Source organism: Hirundo rustica, chromosome 4 (assembly GCF_015227805.2).
Source record: "Hirundo rustica isolate bHirRus1 chromosome 4, bHirRus1.pri.v3, whole genome shotgun sequence".
NCBI lineage: Eukaryota > Metazoa > Chordata > Aves > Passeriformes > Hirundinidae > Hirundo > Hirundo rustica.
The window spans coordinates 75,492,165-75,519,911 of record NC_053453.1 but is presented as its reverse complement, the minus strand read 5'-3'; the positions used below and the strand labels follow the sequence as shown (position 1 = coordinate 75,519,911).

General features: G+C 41.1%; 1 protein-coding gene across 9 annotated transcripts in view; it reads left to right on the top strand.

Annotated features, from left to right (window-relative positions):
- The window catches only part of ERC1 (ELKS/RAB6-interacting/CAST family member 1), a 266,110-nt gene that overhangs the window by 6,592 nt on the left and 231,771 nt on the right, over positions 1-27,747 (top strand). For all 9 annotated transcript variants that reach the window (XM_058420193.1, XM_040061380.1, XM_058420189.1 and 6 more), the window contains exon 2: positions 3,865-4,698. In XM_058420193.1, the coding sequence (XP_058276176.1) occupies positions 4,030-4,698 (669 nt within the window). In that variant the 5' untranslated portion in view covers positions 3,865-4,029. The remainder of the gene's footprint in view (positions 1-3,864; positions 4,699-27,747) is intronic.

The following is a 27,747-nucleotide window of genomic DNA, read 5'->3' as shown; positions in this document are numbered from 1 at the left end:
ATTTGGCTTGCATATGAGATGCTCTTTGAAGTTTTTGTTCTCTTAACGAACAGCAAGCAAGAGAATTTTGTTTCATAATTGTAAAGTTGTGCAAGCCATCTTGAGGAAAAATGGTTTAACGCTGGCTTTGACTGTTTTGTTTTTTTAAACTCTTTATGTTGGGGGTGTGGGGTTTTTTTGTAATCTTGGGTAAAGGTTCCTGTATTGGCAGAAAAGGAAAGGTTTTTGAAATCTGCAGGGGAATTTGCCAAGGGAAGATGGTTAGTACATTCAGTACATTCACAGTTGGACACTGTTCCTTATGGTTACCACCATCTTGTAGGGTTAAGGGATGATTTATCTGTGACTAAATTTAGTCTCAGTAGAAGAGGAAAATAGTAACAGTGCTGCACGTTGGCCTCATGGAAGATAAGAGACCATACTTGTGAGATTCCCAGTAAAATGCTAGTGTGGCTCAGAATATTGAAAAACTAACTTTTCTGGTTATGATGTTATCTGTAAGAAATCTTCCACATACTTTCGCTTGGACTCTGGGAGGGAAACTGGGATTCTTTCTTCTTCCTAATTAATTGCTATTGCAAAAAAGAAAAGATTTTTTTTTTTTGCCATTTCCCTCACTTTGCTGATTTCATGGTGAAAGGTTTTTTTTTCTTAGTGTGAATTGTATTAATATCTGCTTCTGCAGCAAAGTGATATTGTCAGTGATAGATGCTACTAGGAAAAAAATAGGGTAAAAATAAGAGTTGAGATCTATCTTGTATTTTTTTTTCCATCTTGATCTGTAGCAAATCTGTGTCAGTGTAAATACTGAAACTGGCTGCGTGTGTGGAGGAATGTATTTAGTTAACAGTCGGAATATTCACAAATTGAAAGTCTAACAATGGTGTAGTGGAAGTTGTCATTTCAAGAAAAAACACTGGAGGGTTACGTTTGCTTGTTTCCAAAGACAATTTTTCATCTTAATCTACTGCCTTTGTGTGCGAAGCGAGTGCAGTGTAATGCATGGCAGCCCCAGCAGAGTTCTTACCCCTGGGTTTCAGCTGTGCCAGCTCTGGGAACCCTTCCCATAACCCTGATCAACAGCTAATTCTAGCCCTTGGCTTTCATAGCCTGAGTTATTTGATGGTTCTGGAGTAGCAGGGATGGTGTCTGCGTGCAAAGCAGAACTTGGAGCTGAGTGGGCACAAGGCTGGTGTTTCCAGCGGAGGTGCTGAGAGCTGCCCTGCCTGCCCAGGACACCTGGAGCTGGTTCCTGCAGTGGTCCCAGCTCCTCGTGCTGCCTGGGAGCTGCTCTTCTCTCAAGGACAGCAGCCACTTCCATTCGGTGGAGAGTATACAGAGTTTAACAAAACGTCTTGTAATGCAGGGAGGAGGCAGTTCTCCGTGGCAGATTTTCCATGTTGAGGAACTCTTCAGGAACTATCTAAAACCTTCGGAGCTCCTCTGGTGTGTTGTTAAGGACTTTATCTGGTGACGCTTCTGTGTGCAACAGTGATGTACTTGCAGCAGCTTTTAAACTTGGTGGTTTTGGGGTGAACTCCTTTAACTGAAACACGCATAAGTCTAATATTTGGTTCAAGTTAAACTCCTCCAAAGCTGTTAATGAGTGTTTGCCCTGATTTACTGTGGTGAGTTTTTAGCAAGTGAATTAAGTGCTGTGATTTGGATTAATTTTCAAGATTATCCTAATGAATGCGAGCTCTCGGTGGAATGTACTTTATGCAGTGGGTAAGAAATCATATCTGACTTGTTTTGAGTGCTCAAGTGGTGTCACCGCAGCGTTTGTAGCATTTTGACATCTCAAACAGTGAGACTAGTCTGAAATAGCCTTTCTGTTTGGAAGGAGTGTTTTTCTTCCAGATCTGGGGCACAGTGTCTTGTTTATTAAAGCAACTTCGGTGGAGCCCTGTACTTTGTTGCATAGTTATATTTCTGTACTGTTTTTCATAAGGATATGTGGTAGAAATAGAAGAAATATAACTTGTATTAAAAGAATACGTCTGTAGGTGTTGCTTGGCAGATAATTTCAGTTAATGCCAGTGGCTGTTTTTCCTTGGCTGTTTCTTCTTTACAATATTCTGTAGCAGTATTGCTGCTGGCTTTTCTTGTCATTTAAAAAACCCAGAGTGAGCACTTGAACATCTTGAGCACTGCTCACAGAACAGTATCAATCTCCATGAGCTTCGTAAAATTCCTCATGCCATTGTATCTTCTATGAAATTGTGTGAAATTTATAAAGTGCTGGCTTGCCTTGACCTTGTTTTCCATTTAAAGTTTCAGGTTAAGCTAAACTTTTTGAAACTATTTCTTGTTGCATCTTTTCCTATGCTAACTCATTCTGAAAGGAAAAACTGCTCTATCTTTCCTTCCTGGCTTTTGCTTCTTTCTTTCTATCCTTTTTCAGTATTTTTTGCAATATTATTTTTTGGTTTCTTCCACCCACTTGCCGTGTTTCTACAATTTCCTTTGTAAGTCTATCCCTGTTTTAAACCTAATCTTCAACTTGTTTGCCCAATTATTATCTCACAAACATGCTGGTTTGGAGACATTTATTCCTAATATCTGGCAAACCTGACTTCTGAGCAGAAGGGGCAGGTAGGTGAAAGCTGGTGTGAAAGGCAAGATGTTGGGATATATAAAATGCTGCTGCTCTTTGGACCCTGGCTGGTATTCCTTCATCTGATGGGATCAGGAATGTTTCAGAGTTCTAGTTTTCATTTCAGTTGAGCCCAGCAGTAACATGAAATAGTTTAAACAGGAAAAAACGAGTGGAGAAAAAAGAAGTGAGAACTGTGTAGTGGGATAAGTTTTACAGTGCAGTGGCTAAGTTACATTCTTGCTTCTCTGCTAGATCTTGGCTATTAACTGTGATCCCATCCCAGAGTCCCTGTGCTGAACAATTTCCTGCCAGCACTTGTACTACAGCATCATATTGCACTGCAAAAATAAGGAGTTCTATTGCATATGCCACCAAAGTCTGCATTTAAAGAAAAAGCAGAGGGGAGAGGGAACAGCAACAGGGTGATGTTGTTGTGTTCTGTGTTTTAAGAGGTCCCTGATGTTGAATATTATTTAAAGGAATTAATCTCACCTGGTTAATGACAAGCATATATCAATCGGAATCTTTTCTTAACCTGAACAAAGATTTAAGTTACATTTAGTTTGAGAGAAAGTAAGAGTCCAAAACCAGTTTTTGGTGGAGCTGTGATTCTCTTGTTCCCTTTAACCTTGTTGGTCTTGTTGCTGGGTCATTTGTCCTCTTTTGAGATTTGCATCTGTGCTTAAGTTGTGTGGTCAGTAATGGTTTCATGATTTTCCTGCATTTGAAGTGGGGCTGACAGCAGTTCTAGGGAACCTGCTGGTTGAGATCAGGGTCAGAATCATTTTGGTCTGTCCTGCCTTCCCATTTGCAGGATGATTTCACAGCACAGGGATTTAGAAACTGTGTCCTATGGAAACTGGCAGTGCTTGAAGGAAAGATACACTACTGAGTGGGTTTAAATTTTTGATTCTCTCTTACTCAGAAAGATAACAAGTAAAGCATTAGGGCCACTTAGAAGTAGAAAGAAAAGTTAGATGACATCTGAAGGGTTTTGTCATGGCCAACAAAATTATGGCTTGAAGACTGATGGATTCTCTTTTCCTTCCCCCTTTACTGTGATAATATAAAAATAGGAAAGAAAGAAGTTTCTTTTTGCGTTTAAATAAAACATTGTTTTTTTTTAATTAGGAGGAACTGAAAAATACTGGAGAAGTATAAATAGAATATATTCTAATGTGGGACAAACATTTGGTGATAAACTAAGTATTTAATGTGTTATTTTTATTGATGCATATTTTAATACATTATTCTTATTGATGCAGATATGGTCCTGAACATCGTGAGCACATGACCTCAGAGATGGACAGCCGGCTCTGTTACGGGTTGTGATCGGCCTTAAGTGGACTCTGTGACCATCGAAGAGCTCCGCAGGAATTCTGTCCTCCCTGATTTCTGCTGTCTGATCGCCGCCGAGCCCCAGCCGAAGCATGTACGGAAGCGCTCGTTCGGTGGGCAAGGTGGAGCCCAGCACGCAGAGCCCGGGGCGCTCGCCGCGCCTGCCGCGCTCGCCGCGCCTGGGCCACCGGCGCACCAACAGCACGGGGGGCGGCTCGGGGAGCGCCGCTGCGGGCGGCGGTGGGAAAACCCTTTCTATGGAGAACATCCAGTCCTTGAACGCCGCCTACGCCACGTCTGGCCCCATGTACCTCAGCGACCACGAGAACGTGGGCGCGGACACCCCGAAGAGCACCATGACCCTGGGCCGCTCCGGGGGGCGGCTGCCGTACGGCGTTCGCATGACCGCCATGGGCAGCAGCCCCAACATTGCCACCAGCGGAGTTGCCAGCGATACCATCGCCTTCGGAGAGCACCATCTCCCGCCGGTGAGCATGGCGTCCACCGTGCCGCACTCGCTGCGCCAGGCCAGGGATAACACCATCATGGACCTGCAGACGCAGCTCAAGGAGGTGCTGAGGGAGAACGATCTGCTCCGCAAGGACGTGGAGGTGAAGGAAAGCAAGCTGAGTTCTTCCATGAACAGCATCAAGACCTTCTGGAGCCCCGAGCTCAAGAAGGAGAGAGCCCTGAGGAAGGACGAAGCTTCAAAAATCACCATTTGGAAGGAACAATACAGAGTTTTGCAAGAAGAGAACCAGGTTTGTCATCTAATGTCGCTGCTGTGTTAGTGTGATAGCATGATTAAATGACTTTAAGAAACTTGCATGTTACACTTAAGCTGCTAGATTAGGTTGGTGCTTTTTAAAATTTCTTAAATATTTCTTATATATCTTATATTTCTTATATATATCTTATATATATTTCTTTCATTCATTCATATCTTCATTTCCCCTTTTTGGGTAATTGACGTGGGTAAGATGTGTTTTCAACTCATGAGCCTGTTTTTAGATGTTTCTCATCAGACTTATAAACTACTTTGAGTGCTCATTTTTCTTTGGGTGTCATGTGAGGTTTTTTCCCCCTAGGACTGATGGTAACCACTCGGTTTCCTTTTGGAAGTATTTATTCTGTTCATAAGTAATATTTCTGTTCTGTTTACCTCCTGAAGTGCTCTCTGAGATGCAGCATGTACTAACTCCTGACCCCCAGTATAACAGCTCTGTTGCTGAATGTTGACAGATTGCCACTAAAAACAGTTAAAGTTACTCTCACTGGTACTTAGAGTTAAAACCTCCAGACCTGCAGTTTTCACAAACAGATATAAATTGTGTTCTTGGCTACATTTAAATAACGCTGTTTAATACATGCTTGTCATTCTTTTGTCATAAACTGTGCATATCTTGTTATGCAACTATCCTAAAGCACCCTGCAGGTTTTTTTGTAGTGGGTTAGCCAGTTACAGAATAGGCAGAAGAACAGAGATTCTCAGGTGTCTAGGTCTTTGGTCTTGTGCGTCTTAAAAGCATCTCCAAATTAAGATAAAACTCAGAGGCTGATTAAAATTGAGGTGCCTTTGTAGTCAACTCTACTGATTAAAAGCTTTCTTTTAAGTTCTCCCACCTAGACCTCCTTCCCACCTTAGTCCTGAAGTAAATATTTGTCTTTGAATGAGTGTCCTCCTGTTTAGTCGTTTCTGGCTAAATGTGACTCTGGACTGTCAGGTAAAAAACCTCTCTATTCTTATGGAAAACAGACCCAGTGTCCCACTCCAGAAGTTCCCTGAAATGTGGGTCAACTTTCATCATGACAAAATTACTTTCCCTATTGAGCTTTTAAAGCATCCGAGCGCATTTCATGAAAGTTTCCATAACTGAAAAGTGACCATGTTCTTGTAGCTTTTTTATAGTTGCTATTTTAGGCAATGCTTTTTGTAAGATTGCTTTAGAAGATGAGGAAAGGAGGGAAGTCCTGGAGGAACAGGGTAGTGCTGGTAGTACTTGTTGTACTCTGCTTCCAGGTAGCCTGTCTGAAATAGTAAATTACTTTTGGTTAGTGATTAGTCTACTGCACTGAACCTGTCTGCAATTTTCTTTTCACTTTTTAAAGAGCTTGAGTTGAAGAAAGTAAGTTGCTTTTCCTGAGATAGTATGAAATCATTTAATGAAATTGTCTTTTAGCTTTATAGCTGTATTCTTTCAAATATGGTAAATATCACAACATGGGACTTGTTAAGGCGTGTGACACTGTGTCTTCATTTACTTTTATCATCTTGGAATGCAGGAAACCTGAAGTTAAACAATTTTTATTGCAAAAGTAGGATTTTTTTAGAAGCAGTAATGTAATAAAAATTCTAGTTATAATGGTGTAGTAGCAGGATAACAAATGTCTGGAATATCAATCACTCAACTTTTCTGGTGTTCTTTGTATTTCAGTTGCAGGTAAGTCTTTTAATTCTTAAATTCTTTTCATTTTTGGCCCTGTTTTCATATTGAAGAGACTGTCTTGGAATACAATAACAATTTTTCTGAAATCAGTTTTGACATTTGAGGATGCTTTGGAAATACTGCAAGAAAAATGCCATGAATTTATGGTTAAGTATGGATTAAGCAATTACTGAATATGAATACATTAGAGAACAGGGATTCCTGTCTTAGATTTTTTTTTCTTTGTCCCCTAATTAAACATTTACAGATATTTCCAGGCTGCTGTTCTCTAGGCAATCACTGTAATTATTACCACACTGGTAGGATTGTATAACTTAGGTCCAAAAGTAAGAAGGGTGCATTTAAAAGTAACGGGTTGTTATTGCGGTGAACTGTAAAAACTTAGAATGCTAATTAATAGCATTACAGTTAGCTAACAGTGTGTTCTAATTAAATTCTGAATTCATTGTGTCTTCTATAGCCTTTTGGAGTTGGTCACTTCAGCCCTTCATGTGGAAGATCAGTTTAACAGGATTTTCTCTGTTTAGACTCCAAACCAGGAATTTCCCAGGTCTGTTGGGGGACCAGAAAATATCTTCATTTCCCCTTCAGCCTCCTTCTAAAATGACTTCCAATATAATTGCAGGAACTGGAGTTTTAGACTTAATTATGAGTTAAAAAAAAACTTCTTGCACGTGTGGCACTCGTGCTTTGTATAAAGTTTATCTCAGACCAGTTATATTGTTAAAGATGGACTGAACCCATGGAGCCGAGATGTTGGCTGACTCATGCCGTTATCTGATTGTCATCTCAGTCTCTGGCTCTTTATTCTTCTACGCACGCATGATTGTCCCTGATGGTATTGCTGTTCTTGTCGCCTCATCTTGAGTGATTGAATTGCCCCTTGGGCTGGGGAGTTGTTTAAAGTACCTGAAAATGTAAGCCCTGGTTGATTGCTCCCTCAGCCTTCTGTGGGTAAATGCACCGGCGTCTCTGAGTTTTCTTCTGTTTCTTGGGAACATGTACAAATAAATGTATTGCTTATTGATTTCCAGGAAACTTTCTGGGCTCGGCGAAGCGCAGAGAGTGAGTGGGGAGATGGAAGAGCATGCTGCCTGTCCTGAGGCATTCCTCTGAGGGCAGTAGGTAGGAGGGATGTCTTGGATCTCATCCTGAGGATGCCCCGCACTTGCTCTCTCGTGGTTCCTGCAGCCTTGCCCAGCTGTGGTGCAGCACAGCTGGATTCATCACCTGCTCTGAGCAAATGCTACAGCTGGGGAGTGGAGTTGTATTTTCATCCTTTGTTACTGATCCCGAAGGGACAGAAAATCCTTTCTTTTCAGAAATGGGGAATGCCATTGAAAGCTCACCTCGAAGACCTCAAAACTAAACATGGAAAGCATTCCTGTAGGTAACACAGACTCTTGGAAAAACATGACAGTTTTCAGTGCAGTGTGGATGGGTTAACCAATGATTCTTTGCAAGATGCCCAGAGGAGAGTGCAAATGATTGCTCAGTTATGCAAACCCATGCATATTCAAGGAGGAATTGATGAAACCAGTAAACAGGAGCTTGGTTTTGGCATGGTGTCACTCTCCTCAGCATGCTTTAGTGGGAGCTGTATTTTTCTGAGTTGAAAAATAATTTTTTTTTAGTGTGTGTGGTTTAAAGTTTCCCTGGAAACCTCTTCATCAGAAGCCAGAAGAGGAAAGGAAAGACAGTGAGTATGTTTTGCACCACGATTTGCCTAAAAACTGGGCTGTGATGGGGTGCTGTGAAACTCAAGGACAAAGGAATTCCTCTCAGTTGAAACTTGCTTATGACAAGGTGATTGTGCCTTAAAATAAGTACTGCAATGCAAATTTGATGTCTAACGCCCTGCATTGAAATTTCCCACATTCGACTGATCTACTTTTAAGGTCAGGTTTACGTTTCAGCTAAAAACAGTGTGGTACTGCTGAAAACATCTTTTTACTTTGATGCATTTCTGTGGTCTTTTTGTGGTTAGAGACCTTGGATGTCTGAGTCAGAGAGTTTAACCAAGAAAGTATTTCTGAAAGGAATTTCACCTGGCTTGGGGTAAGCACTTGAAGAACCTTGTACTTTATTGTGATGGATGTATTCCAGCATTTCACCAGCGATCTCCAGAGTCAGAAGTATTTTCCATTTCTTTGTAGTGTGTAATGAGCATCTCGCTTTCAAAAACGTAGCTGTCCGTGTGTTAACCTCTTAAAAGCATTGGGTGCTGCTGTTAGGAGGCTGGCAGAGCTTCTAATGAGTGCATTCTTTCTCTGAAAATCAGATTGATTCTCACTTCTTCATTGCTTTTCGGGTTTGTTTTGTTCAATTATATATTACAAAAATTTTTGATATGTCTTAGTGCTGCATCATTCTATTACTACCCCCATTTCTGAGATGGTTATTAGTTGGTAGAAAACGAAGCTTTCTTCCATTCTGGGTGTTTAATTGTGCAATCTGTGGTTCCATAGGCATTGCTGAAAGGCATTCTCTGTATCCCAGAGCATTGCATTTAAATAATTCCTTCAATGGCAGATGCCCGTTGGCTTTCTAGAATTCTGCCAGCTTTAAGGTTCCTTCTGTCTTTCCCCAGCTGCAGCATGAAATTATAACTCAATTCTCTTTCAGAATAACTCAAAACTACCTCCTCAAGAGTGCTTGGCATCTGAAGCATTTATCAAGTTGCAGCACTTGGTAACGACCTCAGAAATTGTCATGTGATCACCCAAGAGAATACTTTGTGTTTTGTCTTTTTTTCAATTCTGTAAGGAAATAAAACAAGACATTTTGTGGTATCTGTATTCCCCAGGGCTCCTTTTGTCCCATGTTTCGTATTAAGGTAGGATCTAAGACCTTGGGTTGCTTTCAGCTGTGGCATAGGCTGAGCAGCTGCTCTCTGCTTGATCCATTAAACGTGTAAGGGGAATTGTACCTAAAAAGCAGCTTGGGCTAAAACAGGTGACATCAGTGGTGCTGTTGAACTTAGTAGTTTAACTGTGCTTTTTTTGCTGTTAAGTTGGAGCAGGGATTACTTCAAATTATACAGAACTTAGAGCAGGCTCTTTCTGCTATAATTCTTTCTCTAATGTGTATTGAGTCTGTTCCAGTGTTAGACTCCTAACTAGGGTGGCAGTGTGTTATTCCACCATTTAGTGTTTATATTCCTGGAAAGTCTTGCCTATGATGCTGTATTTCTCTAGAGGCCATTGTTCCTTTCAGCATTGTCCTATTTGTGGTGGTTGAGTTAGTAATTTTTTCTCTGAAGTGTTCTTGCTTCCTAAAGGATGAAGTAGGTAGCTTGTAGCTGTGTGATGCTTCCTCTTTCTTAGTCACCCGGTGAGCAGCTAACAATGATAGATGATGGCAGTAGTGCAGAGGAGCTCCTCCATTACAGGTAATTCCTGCTGATGTTACAGCTTTCCAGTGCCAAATCCAGCATTCTCCCATGTCAGCCTTACTCTACCTGGTACTGATTTAAGTAGAAAGGAGAGGAGCACTTTGGGTGGAACTGCCAGGCCATGAAAGCAAGCTTATAGTTGTGCTGGTCTTATGTTCATCTTTCAGGTGTGCCTCCAGGGCCAAAAACTGAAATAAAGCTTTTTAAAAACTTTTCAATTTGTGGATGCTAGGCAGCCTCAGAGATTTGAAGATGGTCAGCAGAGTGGGCTACCATGACTAAACTGTTAGTTGGAAAGAACAGAATTTTTTTCAGCGAAGTAGATTTCTAGGATACTGTTAACAGTCCATTTAATTCTTAAGACATTAGTGAGACAGAGGAACTTTTGTATTAGGGGTAAATATTTGTATATATGTATACTCTGAGATAAAAGCTGGAGACCAAAAGAGTTTAGAGGGAACATTTCTGTACTCTGAAAGGAGTAAGCGTTTTGGATAACTGGTGAAGAGCAGTCATGCCAGCTATCTGAACCTAGTAATTGAAGAAAGAAACATTGTGAAATGACACTTTAGGCTCAGCTGGCAGGAGGGGAATAAGGGAATAAACTTGGTAGTGCTCTAGATGTTTAGTATAGAACAGAAGTCCTTTGAATGTATTTTCTGTGTGCCCTTGTGTTTGGGGGACACAGTGAAACAACAGTGTTCTCAGTGGTGATTTGAGATCCTCGACAGAAATCAGGTTACAACTGCTTGCCAGCAGGTAGCATGGCTATTGAGGATTACACTTTTTTTCCTTGAATGCATAATGCTTTGTAGTTCTTCTGTATAATTTTTGACATAATCTGTTGAACACACAGAAAAATGGCTGCATCTGCTAAATGTAGTGGATCATAATTAGATCTCCATTTTTCGTCTGAAGATAACAATCAGTAGACCTTGAAAAGAAAATGTTTCCAGCAAAACTTCTTTTCATAACCCACAAGGTCTACATAATTATGTTTTTGCATAGTATTTTCAGATTGATATTGGTTCTCTTGGAAAGGTCAGAGTCACCATCTGTAGTGGGAAAAAATACAAGGACAAAGTGTATTTGGTTTCCTTCTGTGGTGATACCAGTTGTTCTGTGTAAGTGATTTGCTGAGTGCTTGCAGCAGCAGCAAGATCAGAGATCTTAGTAAATCACAAAAAAACCTCCTTGATTTACTGATGGTTTTGCTTCCAAAGAATATTAAATAGTCTTTTTCCCATTAATTATCCTGAGAGAAAGTAACTTTTTTTTTTCCTATTAATAACCTTGGATTAAATGCTAAAAACTTCTGTACTGTTCGGAGGAAATTGAAGCTTTCCAATATACATCATGTTTTGCAATTGCTAAGGCAGTATTGACAGTCAAACATAAAGAAAAGAAAGGAAGGATCTTCTACCAATATCTAGATCAGTATTTGAAGAGAACTCATGATAGTCCCAGTTTTTATCAGTTGACCTCCATTAAGAAAGCCTTCTTATGGATTCACCCTAGGAAGAGATTGTATTCTTTAAAGAAAAAACAATCCACAACACCCCGAACAAACTACCCTCCCCCCCAAAAAAACCCCAAAACCAGCCAATCAAAGAAAGAACCCTCAACCCCCCAAAAGCGTAAAACAGTCTGGTATTGCATGTGTGCTCCCGAAAATGAGCGTGATCAGATGCCAACATCCTGGCACAGAGCACCATTATGGCTTTTTCTAGTGATCATTGCTTTAGAAATCAGAGGAGTTAAACTTATGTATAACAGTTACAGGAATAAATACCATGTGACTGCCTTCTTCAGTTTAATTTTAGCAACTTGGTTTGTAAACTGGAATGCTAAGTAATGTACAATCATCAGTAAACCTAAAAAGCTTCATGCTTGCTGCTTTTAAGCTGTTTGTTGAGCTGTATGTAAGGTTTTAAAATTAATTTATGTACCACTTCTTATTCCTGTTGCTATTTAAATGATTAAAATGTGTGAGCAGTGGGCTGCTTTGGCTCTTCCCTGGGTGGGAGCTGCTTTTCCATGATGCCCTTAAAACAGAGTGAAAAATGTAGTCCCTGCTGCTGTGTGCTGCATGCAATTCCTGTTAAGGACTGCTTTTGAAATCAAATGATTGCTATCACTGTTTTGGAAAATAAATAGTATAAGCCAATAAGGGTGAGCAACTGGGTGGAGGCAGTTAGGTTCTCCCAGAATTTGGTTTCACAGCATCAAAGGGAAATTGAAGGCAGTGTATAGATTTCTGACCAGGCAGTGTGTAGATTTCTGATCATCTCAGGCAGTTCATTGCAAGCACACAAAATAACATCAAGTCATGGGGTGATGACTTTGAATTTCAGGTATAACACAAAATACACTTTTTTATTGGGGGAGGAAGGAAGGCATGGAGATCAGCTGTTGAGTAAAAAGATATTTTCCAGTGCTTTGCTAATGTGGCAGAGAGGTGAAGAATATGTTTTCTTTTAAGGTGCTTTGTTGAATGCCTGTTCCTCTGTGATCTCTGCATTGTAATCAGGTGTGTAGTGCATGGTTACACATTTCTGTTTCTGCACTGGTACCCCCTCCTGCTTCCTCCCTTCTCTCCCTTCCCCTGCCTCAGTGGGCTGCAGAGAGAAGCAGGGTGACAGCCAGGCTTTGGAAAACAAGCCAGTAATAAATTATGGTCCAGAATTAATCCTCATTGGTATCTGTACCAAGTGCATTTTTCCTGGTCAGTACATGTGGTATCATCGAGTTCTTATGAGCAGCACTGTGGAAGAGCAGGCACTTCACTGAAGAGTCTTTCACTGCTTAAAGCATTTCACAGATGCAGCCTTCCACATGAGACAGCAGGCTTGACATTGCCTTGATGGAATTTTCAGATCCTTCTTATCAAATGCTCAGGTACCAGCTACCTTGGGTGGTTAAATTTTGTGAACAGATGGTCTTCTAATTATATATGGATGTGGATTCCAAAGTATATGGGGCCACACACTTCTGATGCTTCTTGTCACTTGTTCCTGAGATTAAAACAAGCCAGCACATGAACTGCTATAATTCAGAAATTAATGTTATTTTTTTCAGGTACTTTGTACAGGATCTGTCTCTTCCATAGCAGTTGATTGCTCTTGGCATTAATATATGCTATTAATATACATTAATATATATAATATGTATGTACGTATATACACACCCACACAAATTCTACTCTTTTTAATGCAGTGAGATGAGGCTTATATACCTTTTTTCCTTACAGGAATCATGAAATTGTCTGAGTAACGGTCTGATTTTTAGTGGAATCGTGTCTCAGGTGACAAATACTTGACTGAGGGAAGGGAAAAGCTTTCTGAACATTTGTGTTGTAGCATATTGTCTTTGAGCAGTCTTGTACCTACAGGTTCTTGTCTCAGGTTTAACCTGCTGTTAGACTTAGTTGTTTGTTTTTTTTTTAACTCTTGGCGTAATTTATTAGACTTCACACATTCTAAGTGGGTATCAGTTCCCGGACAAACAGAAACAAACCATGAGGCAACAAAAGTAACTGGAGATGAGTGGAGCTTTCCTTATTCCATGGAGCCTGTTCCAGCATCTCATCTCACAGCCGGAAGCCTCCACCAGGACCAGGCTGATCTTGGGTCTCTTTCTCTTTGGAGAGATGGGAACATTTAAAAGTAAACATTCAATTTGCTGAAGGATTCAGGGCATCATACTGAAGCTCTTAAAATGTTATAAATGTCAAAATCAACGCAGCCAAGCAGCACCAACCTGTTTGGAGAGTAAAATGTCCCTGTGGAAGATACTACTCCTCCATTGCCAGTTAATGCTTGGATCTGATCTGCAGAAGCACTTGATTGATGAGAAGGAGACATGCTCTTCCAGAATCTCATACTTTTGGGTTTGGCTTCGACTAAAAATCTACATGAAATTCTGGAAGTGTTTTTGGCTTCTGTGGAAGAGGTTTCAGTGTCTGTTGGATGAGAGAAGGACATCCATGAAGAGGATGACAAAAGCTTTAGGCTGAGAATTAGTGCTAGTAGGTGAAATGATGGGTATCAGGATAATCCTGGAAAAAGGAAGTAAGCAGAAAGAGCAAGCAGAATAAAGGCTTTTAAATAGGTTGTTAGGAAATGCTCTGCCCTGCACTGGAGACTCTGGAAATAACTGCTTTATTTCCCTCAGTTGGGTAGATGTGGAGAATAAGATTCTTCAGTGATTCATTATTCATCCCTTTGGTTTGGGAGTGTAAATGACAGTGTTGTGTTACTTAGGTACAGCTTAGTTAAATACCAGTATCCCACTGTTTTCTGATTGTGCAGCTCAGTAACTCTGAGAAGGGGGAGAACAACTTTGGGAGAGGACAGAGGTAAAAATCAAGATAATTTTTTGATCTCATCAACTATGGCATATTTGTTTGGCTTACATTAGCATTACACATTTATGTACTTTTCTGAAATCTTCCTTTGGTGTGCACATAGGTTAATTTGAACAGATGTTGCTTGTGAGGATTAATTATTTATCCAAAGTAGTTATACAAGAGGCCTAAAAGCAGATGTGTACCTTTTTTTGGTGGGGGTGGAGGAATTTCCAATCTTCATCAGCCTGTGCATCTGTTGAGTAAAGTCAAATGATTCTGTTTGTGGAAGCTTTGATTTGGACACCCACTCAGCTGGTGTCTGATGGGTCAGGTTTGGCCCTGTGATTGTGAGCCTGTTAATGTGTAACCATTTAAATGGATCTGAGAGTGTGGTTACTCAAAGGAGGGACCTTTCTAAGAAACCATAGGTATGGTTCACATGAGAAAGTAAATAGTGTGCTCTATATGTGCTGTCAGCGGCGCTTTTTATGGGCAAAGGAAAATTAACTCAGCGGTTTTATGACCCTCTTTGCAGGGATGTGTTTAGACTTTCTCATCACTGCACTATGACTGGAATGTTCCAAAATAATGGAATTATCTGCAGCAACTTATTTTGGGGGGAGGGAACCTGAAAAAGCACCTTGCAGTAAAATGAGTAATACAGATTTTTCTTAACATGGATTTAATTTTGGTATGAGCTAGCAGATGGTTTTGAGAGAATGACAGAAAAATTTTAAGAAGCGTGCTTTGGCCAGGGTTTGTGAGGTCTGTGCACATGCTTGACCGAAGGGTTGAAGTAGATGTGGGGGCTGCTGTGTGTGCTCAGGTTATGATTTACAATACTTTTTGCTGTTGTGTAACATCCTAGTAAGAATCTTATACTAGTTCCTCCACTAATTAGTCCTTTGCAAGCCGTTTTAGTTGGAGATTGTATAACTTCAAATTGCTTTTACAAAACCCATTTATTTTGTTTGAACTTTTTTGCTTGTATGTCCCTAAATATGTTTACAGCTTACTTTAAAATTGGGCTTTGCACTTAATGTGTTGAGCAAGTGGCTGCACTGCTGTTTTGTTCTCTCTCCTCCCTCTTCCAGGAGTAAGATTCAAAATCCAATGTCTGTGACTTAAAGAGGGTTCCAAGTTAGTTTCTCTCCAGGAAAAGCTTTTTTCTTTGTTTTTCTGCTAAAGCTGGGAATGTATTCAAGACACTACTTCTAAAACTGTGTGCTGTGTTTCCTCAATGCAGGATCTATTTAGTGTGTACATATTGAAGGAATTATTCCACTCCTCCTTTCCATTTGGTTGAATTAGCTCAGATTTGTGTGCCTTTGAGAGGCCTGAGGTCTGCCTCCTTTCTGACTCTGTGAGAATTGTCATTCATTTATATTTAGCATCGCTTTTTTGTTAATTAACTTTTTCTAGTGTTTCATGTCGAGCTTCTTTAATCTGAAAGTCTGGGAATTCGTGGACAAAATCATTAATTCACTTTCTTTTATACTTAGTACAGTTGTTAATGTTTCTTTGTGAATTGCTGAACGCTAGACAGTCTTTGAAGATTGATCTGGGAAAAGGAGATCTGTACTTCACAGGCTGAGCTTGTTAGCAGGTGATTTGGTGCAGAAAGACCTGATTATTGCACAGACAGTAGCTGATGCTGTGACACCTTCATATGCTCTGTGTTTAATTGTACTGATTAACACCTGAGTGAGGGTACTAATTTTAGTAGTGTACCAACAACAAGACGGGCAGTATGCTATACAGGCTTATACAGAGCTGAAACTGAGATGAGGGTTTGCTGCTGAGCACTTAATTTTCAGGAATTCTATTCTGTCCAGTAGAACTTCATGAATAGCAGACTTCACTACAAAAATGCAGGAATAATATTTTTTTCATAAAAATGGGTAATTTTACATCAATGTTTTTATATTGTCACTGCTTTTACAATTTAAAGGGGAAGATGCTCCACTTTTTATTTTTTCATTCTCACTGGATGGGTATTTCTGCCCTTAGTCTTCCATTCAGCCAGGCTTCTTTTGTGGATCTTCAAGCTACAAAAATCAGCGATGCCTAGGTTTTTATTCATAGTTATATATATTGCAATCAGCAGTGGTGTTTAACTTGCAAAACTTGTTACCGTGTGAATGACTTCATATTAGTCTTCACGTTTTTGGAGTGATGGGAGGCCTGGTAAAACGGCTGCCCTTAATTTATGAGAGTCACTTTCTGGACTGGATTGGGCAGATTTGCAGAGTGACTGTTAAGGTATTTTGTAATTGAAAAGGCAGAACATGACTACCTGAATTTGGTGGTTTATGATCTCAGTTAGTTCAGAAGTGGCTGGCTGAGGTTCTGACTGCTACTTTGCATCCCTGTACCCTGCATGATAAGCCTGAATTACGAGTGATGAGAGACAGTGTGTTAGTGCTTCCAAGTTACAAAACTGTTGTAAAAGCCATAAGGAGATTTAGCTTCAGTAGGAAACATCCTCCCTTTTAACATGTGTTAACATGCTCTGAATTAACATCTCTGTTGTTTTCAGAACTTTCAGGTTGTCATTAGGAGGTGCTATTAACCAGAATGTTTAATAGCACTTTTACCAGCTGCTATTAAATCAAGATGATAGGAGCTAAACTTGAAGTATAATGTATTCAAGGAGTGTTTTTATTAGAAGTAAAAGACTCTACCATCATGTACAATATTTAATTTGTAGCTAAAATGGGGTTATTTCCTTCCCAGATAATTTTCTCTTGTATTCTTTTGGGCTGGTTTCCTCTTGATTCAGCGCATTTCTTTTCTTTTCACCTTTCAGTGCTGGGCTGGCTGTGGGGAGATGAGTAGCATGGTTGTTTTAATGTCGTTTTTGATGTTGGAATCATTTAAATTGCACAAGTTCAGTTTTGTGCAACAGGTTATGCCCTAAGGCACACACACATTATGTATCCAAGCTACTTGTTTACATGGCTAGCATGGAAACAAGAAGGGCCCTGTTTTTTGTGGAGTTCCTACAGTACCTCATGTTCAAAGCACAGTTTTATATTGATTTATATTTATATTTTAACAAGTTATTTGTGCATCTTCTGAATGCCCAGCAGGCAGATCAGCAATGAAAGAGTGTGGATTTCATAAACTGTAGGGAAATAAACCAAACTGCCAACCAACAACTGACAGAAACTCTCCGGAAAAAACATTTTAGCTGTTGTCCTAGTTGTATTTCCCCATTAATCTGGTTTTTTTTTTGCTCATTCTCGATGTATCACTCTTTTCTGCAATGGAATTCCAGATCCATTGAGAAGTGTCAGTAATTCACATCTCCACGGGGTTTTTCCCCTCTAGCACCCATCAGTCTCTGCACAAAGCAGCTGCAGTTGGTACTGTAATAATGTGAGCCCACAGTCAGCATATGGTAAATAGTCAGCTCAGTATGAGTCAACACAAATATTAGGAATTCCTGAACTGTACAAATATTTTTAATGTAGTTCTTGGATGGGATTTGTCTGAAAAATGCTGTGTTTCCGCTGTCACTCATCTCAGGTAACTTGTCGCTGTCCCGTTTTGCTGGTACTGGTTTTAGAGAGCTGACTGAATTCTTTGGGTGACCTGAGCGTCAGGGAGCTGTTCCCACTGAGGAGTGACTTGGCAAGAGGTTGAGTTTTCACATGACTGTGTTCCTTAAGCAGCAGGGCTGAGGGAAACAAGATTAAAATGCATAACCTTAGAACTGTAAATGTATTTTTGTTACATATAACATGTTTTTTAATGAACTCTAGAATGAAATCAGTCTTGCTTATGCCAACACTTGTGAGTCATTTACTCTTTGCTCACAGTATCTGTGTTCAGAACAGAGTTTGGTTGGAAGTAATAAATGAGTATTGAATTTTCCTTTTGGTTTTATAAACTCATTAAGTTATGCTTTGGTTTCTGAAAGTTATCCTCCCCCCCCCCTTTTTTTTTCCACCTCCTGCTTGTGGAACTCGAGAACTTTCATGGTGAAACATTGACTACTGTTGATCCCCCAGACAGATTACTCAATTTCTTCATCCTTCCCACTTGGCTTCCCACAGTATGCAAATAGAGAGAGAACACATTGAACAAAAGGTTGCATCTTTCTGGGATCTGCTAATCTGCTCAGGTGCCGGAGAGGGTCTCCCAGGCCTCTGTGATCGGGGATGTGGTTCAGGGAGAATAGCTGTCAGCCATGAATTGAATCAGGGTTGACTCAGGGCTTCCTTGAGAGGGCTTGATCCCTGCAGGACCACAGGATGGATGTGAGGGATTGCTGTTTGATGCCACTGTCATCCTTACAAGACTAAAGAAACTGGGGAGGGGTCTCCTTTGTGGAAACATGGATGTTCCACAGTCTCCAAAACAGGCCAGAGGACAAGCCATGGAGTTGGAGGATGGTGTTCTTGCTTCAGTCCCCATGGAATGAGTCCTTTTGGAACACATTGCTGGGCATGTCAGTGACAAGATCATGGCTGGGCACAGTCAGGATGGATTTGTCAAGGATTAATCATGCCTGATCTCATTGCCTTCTGTGCTAAAATGTCAGGGTTTGTGGACGAGGAAGGAGCAGTGGCTGTCCTTTACCTTGCCTCCAGTTAGGCTTTCATCGCTGTGTCCCACAGCACTCCTGGCATTCCTAGTTAGAATGCCACGGGCTAGGTGGCAGCCAGGTGGGTGAAAAGTTGCTTGTAGCATCAGGTTCAGCATGATTAAGGGCTTGATCACCACCCAGTGCCTGTAAAGAGCTGAGTCTTGTTTGTTTGACATCTTTCTCAGAGACCTGGATGGAGGTGACAAGGTCCCGTTCATTCGGATGGCACCACCTAAGGGGACCGGCTGTTCTGCTGAAGGGCAGAGCCTTTCACAGGGGCTCAGTCTGCAGGAGGCTCAGTAGATTCAGAAAGGATGGTGGGAATAAAACCCTCCTAGGAAAGATGGAGGTTAGGGTCTGACTGCGTGGGGAGCAGCTCTCTGGAAAAGGGTCTGGGCACCTGCTGGCAGCAAGGTGAACGTGAGGGAGGGATGCATTGTGGCAGCAGAGAGGTTTGTGCAGGGATTATTTCCTTTGGCTTCACACTTGTTCAGCCACATGCAGAGTACTCTGTCCAACTTGCATCTGCCCAATGCAGAAAAAGATGTTAAGTAGTCAAATGTCATCTTCCAGGAGGGGTGCCAGAGTGACTGGTGGGCTCACAGCCCCTGTGAGCAGAGGCTGATGGAATGGGTTCATTTGGTGAAGAGAAAGCTTCAAGAGGATTAATAGCAGCCTTCCCATACAATGAGTTTGTTTTTGAGAAGAGGAGCTAGACTGGATGGTACATGGTGGGAGGATGAGAAATAATGAATATTAGTAGATTTTCAAGATGTGACTGGATAAATTTCTTGGCAAATTGGTTTGATCTCATAGATGACTATGCCCAGAGTAAGAGGTTAAACTAGATGACCTCGTGCTGTCCTTTTCAATCTGAATCATTGTATCATAACTCTGTTTTCATAGATTGGCATAATGTATTATGTGTGCTTAGGTTTCCACTCTAAGTAACAGCCCGAGTTTTCCAGTCTAAGCCTTTATAGTAACCCAAGATGTGGTTCTTCCACAGTGACTGGAAGTGCCACGTATGTTCAGCTGCATAAAATGCAGGAATACTGAGTGGCCTCTGGGACAACCAAAGCATTGCCCCCCACACTCTGCCGAGGACATTGGCAGTGCTAGAAGTGGATCCTGTCTGCGTTTGCTTCCAGCGTTTCTGCCATCTCCTGCTGGAGGTGCTGCAGGGTGTCAGCTGCCCAGGCGTGCGCTGTGCGTGTCAGCAGCTGAGCTGTGCTCTCCTGCCTGGCAGTCCAGGGCAGCAGAGCTCTCCTTGTGCGCTCAAACTGCAGCGAGGGGTCAGGGATGCCCATTGCTCTTGTGCTCTCGCCAGCACTGTGTTCTTTTCTCCATGAGGCATGCAGGCTTTCCAGTGAGCAGTTGCAGTCAAATGCATTGGAGCCAGATGACTTCCAGGCTTATGACTTCAAGGCTTATGTTTGACAGCACTCCCACAAATCCAAGGTTATTTATAAAATCCTAACTGTAATTTATCCAAATACTGGGTTCAGGGCGTAGACTTTTTTGATTTGCTTTGCCTCCCATCTTTTCTTTAGCTTTGATTCTGTTGCAGATTTATTTTTAAATGTTGGTTGATTTCTTTACTAGATGCATTTTTCTAAAATTTTTCTGTAAGTTTAGTGCAAATTTCTATGAACAGAGTTTTTCTGTTTCAAAGCAGCTGAACTAATGGTCATGACTATAATTTATTTTTAAATATGTCTCTGCGGGAGGAAGTTATTATGTTACAGATGGTATTGGTGCATTTAAAATATTAATCAACATGTAGGCATATCTGTATGAGAGTTTTGTGGTGAGCCTTATGTTGTCACTTGATCTTTTTTTAACTTCAAGAAGTGTTTAGTCTTTATGACAGTTCTGTAGCTGCTCTGCCTTTGGCTCACTCTTCAGTTGCAATTCAGGTCAGACCATGTTAGTTTTTTCAATAATCTTGCCATCCAAGTTTCCTGAGGGTTTTCTCTAGCCTTACAGTTGAATTTTTCAGAGTACAGTTAGCCATTTTATTCTGATCTACACTTTAGTTCTTCATGCACTGTCTGTTTATCCAGTTTATAAAATGTGTGCCTACAATCAGATTTTAGAAGTTAAAGACCTGATTTTTTTAAAAAAAACCCTTTCTTATACCAGATATAAATCTTACATGCAAAAAAATGCTGTTACATCTTGTTAAAAAAAGAAATCTAAATTTTAATTCAGGATTTATTTTTTTTTTCTTTTGCGGTAAATTGACTTAGCTGAGTTTTCACTACATTTCTAGGTGTTGAAAAACCTCTTTCTCATTGCCCCTGGCTATACCCAACGTGTCCAAGATTTTAGCTTGTCCAGTGGCACCAGCACTTCTCAGCTTTTTTGGGGAGGTGACCTTGACCAGCTGGCAGATGCTCACCAAGCCACTTTCTTGGCTCTCTTCCTCAACAGCACCAGGAGGAGAAAGTAAATAAAAACTCTGAGATAAAGACAGAAAATCTCTTACCAATTACTGCCACGGTTGTAACAGACTCACCTTGGAAAATGAATGAATTTTTCTTTTCCAGTTAAAAGCAGAAGGCTGATGAAACAAAGGCAAACCTAAAAAGCACCTTCCTGTCCCCCATCTTCCCAGGCTTGACCTCACTCCTTCCTCCCTGGCTCTTGTGCCCATCTGGCAGGGTGCAGCTGCTGATCTCTTCTCCCAGGGCCAAAGCCTTGCCATGTACACACAGAGCACCTCCACCTCCCCGGGAGTGAGGGCTGCATTGGCTTGGGGTGTGCAGGTTCATTGCAGAATATTTATGGAATGGCTCATTACTGTTTTCAGCAGTCTCCCATTACTTTCCAGATTAAGCATTCATGTTATCATAAGCTCTTCCAGAGCCTGTAAAGTAAACATCCAGCGAGCAATCTGACATCTTCATCTTTCACCACTAATTTAGATTCCCTATTGGTTCATCTTCCTTACTGCAATCTTCTAAAATGCTAGTTTGTGTAAGTACCTGGCAAATTTTATACCTTTCCTCATTTTAGGCTGTGAAAGATCTTTATTTGGTAACTCACCTTCTTTTATTTACATGGATATCTTCAGCTTTTCAAGTCTAGCATTCATCTGGGTCTGGAAATCCTGATGTTGATCACACGCTGCTGTCCTGATAATTTTTCCCCTCCTGCAGTTTTATTTTCAGGCTTTAAAGGCATTTAATGGGACCTTTTTACTTCCCTTGAGTCAGTCTCAGGTTTTTTTTTTCTTTGGGATGTGTCAGGACGTTCTTTTCTGTTTATCTTCTATTAAGTATGTTTGTACCTGAGTTTGTATGTGCACATATGTATACATAAAAACATACATTTATTTTGAACACTTTAAGTCTCTTTAACATGTCTCTGTTGAAAACACAACTGAATTACCCCTGGCTGGCTGCCTCATTTTGGGTTTTCCCCTCTGTAGTTTCACTGTATGCTGGTGAAATTTTTTTCTCAGGAGTTTTGTTGTTCTTTCTTGCCTGCCTGAATTCCCTTTGGGTTCAGAGTGTTTGATTTGTTCAGATGATCTCTCACACCTGCATTGTTGATACTGCTGTACCATCAGCGCTCAGGTTCAAAAACCCTGCTGCAATGACAGCCTGCACTCTGTGTGTTGCCCACACCTGTCTGTACCTGCTGAAATCGTTCCAGCTCTGAGCCCAGCTCAGTGAATCCCTTCAGAGAGCCTCCCTCCTCCCTCACCTTCAGTACTGACATCATACACCCAGGAACTTGGCTTGTTCCTGGCCTGAATTTAATTTTCAGTGCCAGAGATTACTGTGGTGGAAATGCTCGGTCTTCTAAGCTTTTTGTGTTAAAGTAGCGGGTTTGATGTGTCCAAGAGGTGCAATTACTTCTTTTTTTAAAATCTTTTTTCCTTCCCACATTTATTATCCCTGTTTGGGAAAGAGGCTTTTGTTTTAAGAAACCAGACCATTTTTGTAAAGAATTTGCCCAACAGAGAGAGCGTATTTGTAAAGATTTGACGTTCTTGCGCAGTTTCAGGCCCTTCAGTTATCCACCCCCAGGGACCTTCCTCAAGAGATGAGATGGGATTTGAAAGTCTTCCTTTCTTAACCATTTCTTGCGAAATGAAAACTTGTTCTTTCACAACTGTTCTGAGGGGCAAGTTATTTTTACCACTTCAAATACCTCAGAGAAAATCAGTGCTGGATTTCCATTGCCATTTTAAGAGGATTTAGTTCATCTTGCTTGAATTTCAAGTTCATAATGATAATATTGCCACTGATAGTACCTGCAATGCAAGAATTGATTCATCTCTCTCAGCTTGCAGGTGATTAATTCATAGAATCATAGAATGGTTTAGGTGGGAAGGGACCTTAGAGGTGATGCAGTTCCAAACCCCCTGTGGTGGCAGAGACACCTTCCTCTACACCAGGTTGCTCAGAGCCCCATCCAGCCTGGCCTGGGACACTGCCAGGGATGGGGTATCTGTAGCTGCACTGGGCAGCTGTACCAGGCTCTCCCTGCCCTCACAGGGCACAATTCTTTCCTGAAATCTAATCTAAATCTGCCTTCTTCCAGTTTAAACCCAGCACTGCTTGTCCCCTCTCTGCATGCCCTTGTAAAAATTCCCTCTCTGGTTTTCATGTGGCCCCTTTAGGTACTGGAATATGCAAGGTCTCCCTGGAGTCTGGTCTTCTCCAGCATAACGGCCAAAGTTGTGCTAAGAAAATATTTGCAATTATTCCTTGTTCAAAGTTACTCTTTATCAGTCAAAGTATTTTCCTCCAGCCACTCTGTAACAAGAAATCCCTTTTCTAGGATTGCTGAGTTGCCAGCCTATCTTTGAAGGGGGTGATACCTGTAATGATATGAATTCCAAAAAGACAAACTGCTGATTTTATTCTGCCTTTTGTTGCTTTGCTGTTGTTTTATCTTCCAGGGACTCGCAGTCAAAAGTCAGTGCCATAATAATCTTTTGCGTATCATTTATGCTTGATTGCTGCTGTGTGTAAACCTGTCTGATGTTAGACATAAACACTGCTACTACTCTGTTTTGTGTCAACAAGTGTAGAATCCCAGTCTCCTCTGTGCAGCATCAGTATTGAAACCAGTGCTTCTGAAGTGTTTAAAAGTCAGGCGTCTAGCTGCTAGGACTTCTGAGTGTCTTATCTGATCTGTGTTACTCAACCAGAAATTGTCAGTGCCACATAAAAGGGTGGTGGATATTTTGACATCTGATACTTATTTTATCAGTGTGAATGTACGTGGGCTATCATCCAAAGCAGAAGAGACATTAACTCTGTAAGTAGATGATGTGGATGTAGCTATTAGCTTCCCTTTGATCTTGGTTTGGGACCTTAAAATTCTGAAATGTGGCTTTGAGGGCTATATTGTACCTGATAGCACTTTCTGAATAACTGGTGTCTTATTTGCATAGTTGTATTCTGTCCAAGTGTATCCTACCTCGCTGTCCCCTTTTCTGCACTTGGAAAAGAATGAGTGGGATAGCTGGGACAATCTGGCAGCTGTAAGAAGGTGAAGAGTGGCTGGACTGGCAGCTCCAAGGGTGGGAATCTGCCCTGATTGTTCTTTGCTTGCTGGTGTTTCTCATGGGCCATACACACGAGAGCACATGCAGAGTACCCTGAGCTCTGCAGGACAGGGCCAAGTCTGGTGGGTGATGAAATCCTCTGGGCACTGGGTACAGGGCATATGAGGAGGGGCTGTAAGAACTGCTCTGGCTCAGTCTGATCAAAATAAGGTTCAGGGCACCTTGGTGTGGTTCCCAGCTGCCTTGTGAGGAAGGTGCAGCTGGACTTCCCAGGGGTGTGCAGTGGAGGAGACTGGCAGCGATCACAAGTTGTAACACGAGAAGTTCGGTCTTACCAGGCACAAGGAGCATCATTTTCATCATTAGAGTAATTAAACACTCCAAGGTCTATCAGCATCTCTGATCCTGGAGATGTTCAGAGCTTGACTGTGGAAGCTGCTGAGCAAACTGATTCCAGTGCCCCTGCTTTGAGCAGGACACTGTATTGGATTTATTCCAGCTGTCCCAGCCTGTATTGTTCTGTGCTTTCTCATATCTGTTTCCAAAGTATGTTTGTGTCCTTTCTAGATAAAATCTGGTAAATTCTGATTTCCAATTTCCATACCCCAGCCTGGACATAAAAACCATCTTTCTCAAAAGAAACTAGTGGGAAACATTATGTTTCTTTGACTGTGTTGAAGTTGAATTCATTCTTACATTCACAGTATTTCACGTAGGCATTTAACAGGTAGCATTTAAATTTGCTAGAAGTTTCCTCTTTTGGCATTTTTTTTATGGCTTGTTATTTCAGCAATCATACAGCTATTAAAGAAAATGGAGAAACAAGATATCTGTATGTTTATGTCAGTGGTTGAAGCCTATACCAGACTGCTGGAAATGTGCAGCTGCCCAATGTGTGTTCATTTATTTATACTGACTAGTCAGGCTAGACTGGTGGGCAGATTTAATTCACTATGGATAGGTATCCTGAAGGATTTTTTGGAGATATTTGTTGTAGGCACTTCTCCACGTGCGTATCTTTTCTGTGCTGCTTCTACTCTGCATTTGCTGTGAAGAAATTAGCGTTTAAATGTTCAGGCCCTTGGAGATGTGGCTCAGGGAAATAAAGATTTCTTACTGAGTACAAGCATGCCTGGTTATCTGCTATTCAGTTTCCCCGCTGAAGAGTATCTCCTCTTTAAAGACACTACTTTTGGTAATGAATTAACACAATTCTAAGGATAGTAAGTGAAAATTGGGTCAAATGTAATGATGTTACTGTTACATTTTGCCATGATGATGCTGTTACATCCCTGAGGTGGGTTGGCCCAGGCACTCCCAGGGCTGCTTCCTCATTCCCTGCTGCAGAGGGATGGGGAGCAGAAAGGGAGAATGGGGCTGAGAATGCTCCAGGGTTGAAATAAAGACAGGGAAATCACTCCCAATTGCTGTCATGGGTAAAGCAAACTCAATTTGGGGAATTCAACTTAATTTATTGCAGTTTACCATAAATATTTAATTACTGGGTAACAGAAAAGACAAACATTAAAACACTGGGGGGAATCTATCCCTCCTCCTTTCCCAGCCTCAGCTTCACTCCAGACACCTCTCTTCTCCCCTTGTAAGCACCACAGGGTGCACTGGGTCCCTTCAGGGAGGCAAGCTGTGGTTCAGGGGGTTGGCGTCAAGGTGAATCAGTTTTTCTGCTGCTCTCTGACTCTGTTTTCCTTGGCTGTGGCATGCGTCCTCCATGGACTGCTGTCCCTTTGGCAGTGACCTGCTCCAGGGCAGAGCATCTTCTCTTCCTCTTCCTTCCCTGACCTTGTTCTGCCGTGCCCTGTGTTGGTGCCTCCTCTTCTGGTGTTCTTCTGTGCCCTGTCTCCAACCCATTTTCATGGAAATGCCCCACGCTGGGCTGAGAGGTGCAGCTGTGCCCTTGGTGGATCTATCTCTGGTGGAGCTGCTGGAGCAGAGACCCCACTGCCAGCACCTGAACACCTGCAGCAGTACAGTTATGATTGGAACTTCGTGTGTTAGTTTAAAATGTTCTGGAAATGTGGAAAAGGAAGTGCTGGGCTAAATATTCCTGCTAGCTGCTGATGAGTACTTTATTATTAGAAGCTCATGTTGTCTCCTGCTTTCTTGCAATTTCATGTGAGACTGGATTGCTTCCTCAATCAGACATGGTTTTGGTGAGCTGCTCAGTGGCTCAGCTTGTAAACGTTCTATTTCGAAAAGACTTCAGATGTTTTTTGATTTCTGAAATACTTCAGATGTTTTTTATCTACCTGACTCAGAAACATAGGAGTGATTTCACTGCAGTCAATATCGTGATAAACTCATGGAATAAGGTGATGCAGCCAAGCAAACGTGAAAAGGCAGAATTTGGAGCTTTCTGTGACCAGTCTGGAGCTGAACAAGATTAAGGATTTTCCAAGGGGTGGCATGAGTATACTGAAAAACTGCTCTTCAGTATCTTGGGGTTTAGATGTTATATTCTACAGTAATAGTGACTTTTTTTGTAGTTAATTTAATTTTTGACAGTCTATCAATATAAATAAAATAAATTTTGTGTTATATTTAGCTAGGATCGGCAGGTTTTTGGTTTAAATTCGGAGATACTTTTGTAATTTTTAAGGGGAAAAAATTTCCGTAGTAGAAATAGAGTATCCTGAAAAAGGAACAGTATACTACAGAATGTTGCTTTGCTCTTTAAAATTATACTGTAAGAAGAACATTTCTAACAAATACTTTTCAGTTATTATTTTAAGTCTCAGATGTACAGAGAGCTTAGTTCCTTGCTTAACCTCCTTAGAGGCATATATGATCTCTTAAAAGTGACAGTGGCATCTTATTCACTGAATGTTTCACAGCATTCAAATACTGATTAAAAATTGGAAGCCAAAAGTATCTTCTCTTTCATATTTGGAATATTCAGATATCTCTGTGAAGGTCCGTCAGAGCACCCTTGTGGACATACATCTCCCTTTCTCTAGGTCCTGCTGACTTGATCATTCTGTATTTCTTTAGCTTTAAGTATGACTTCTGCTGTTCAAGTTCTTAAAAGTTAAAGATCTGTGTTAGGTTTATCAGAAATGAAGAATTCCTGACCTCTATTCTCAAGTTACTGTATAAGGACATGAAACTTGAAGAGGTAGAATATTGTGCCAATTTATGCTCAAGGTGTCAGAAAAAGTAAATGTGTGAGCTTCAAATGCATGAAGTGTTTACCAGCTAATTTACAAAGCAACAGTAAGATTTCAATGTTTGTATAGTCAGAGCAAGGCTTTTTGAAGGATATTTGTTAATCAGAGTCCAGGAAATGGACTGATCCCTTAGCCTGATGCTGGTGTTTATTCGGGAAGGAGCGCTTCTTTCAGCAGTTGCCTCTGTAATTATCTTCCATTGCTGTCAAATAATGCTACATGCTGAAAGTCAATTTGCATTTTTAGCAGACATCCTTTTGCCTCTCTGAAGGTCTTTCTGTGGAAGGCACTCATGGTGGTCAAGAGGTAGAA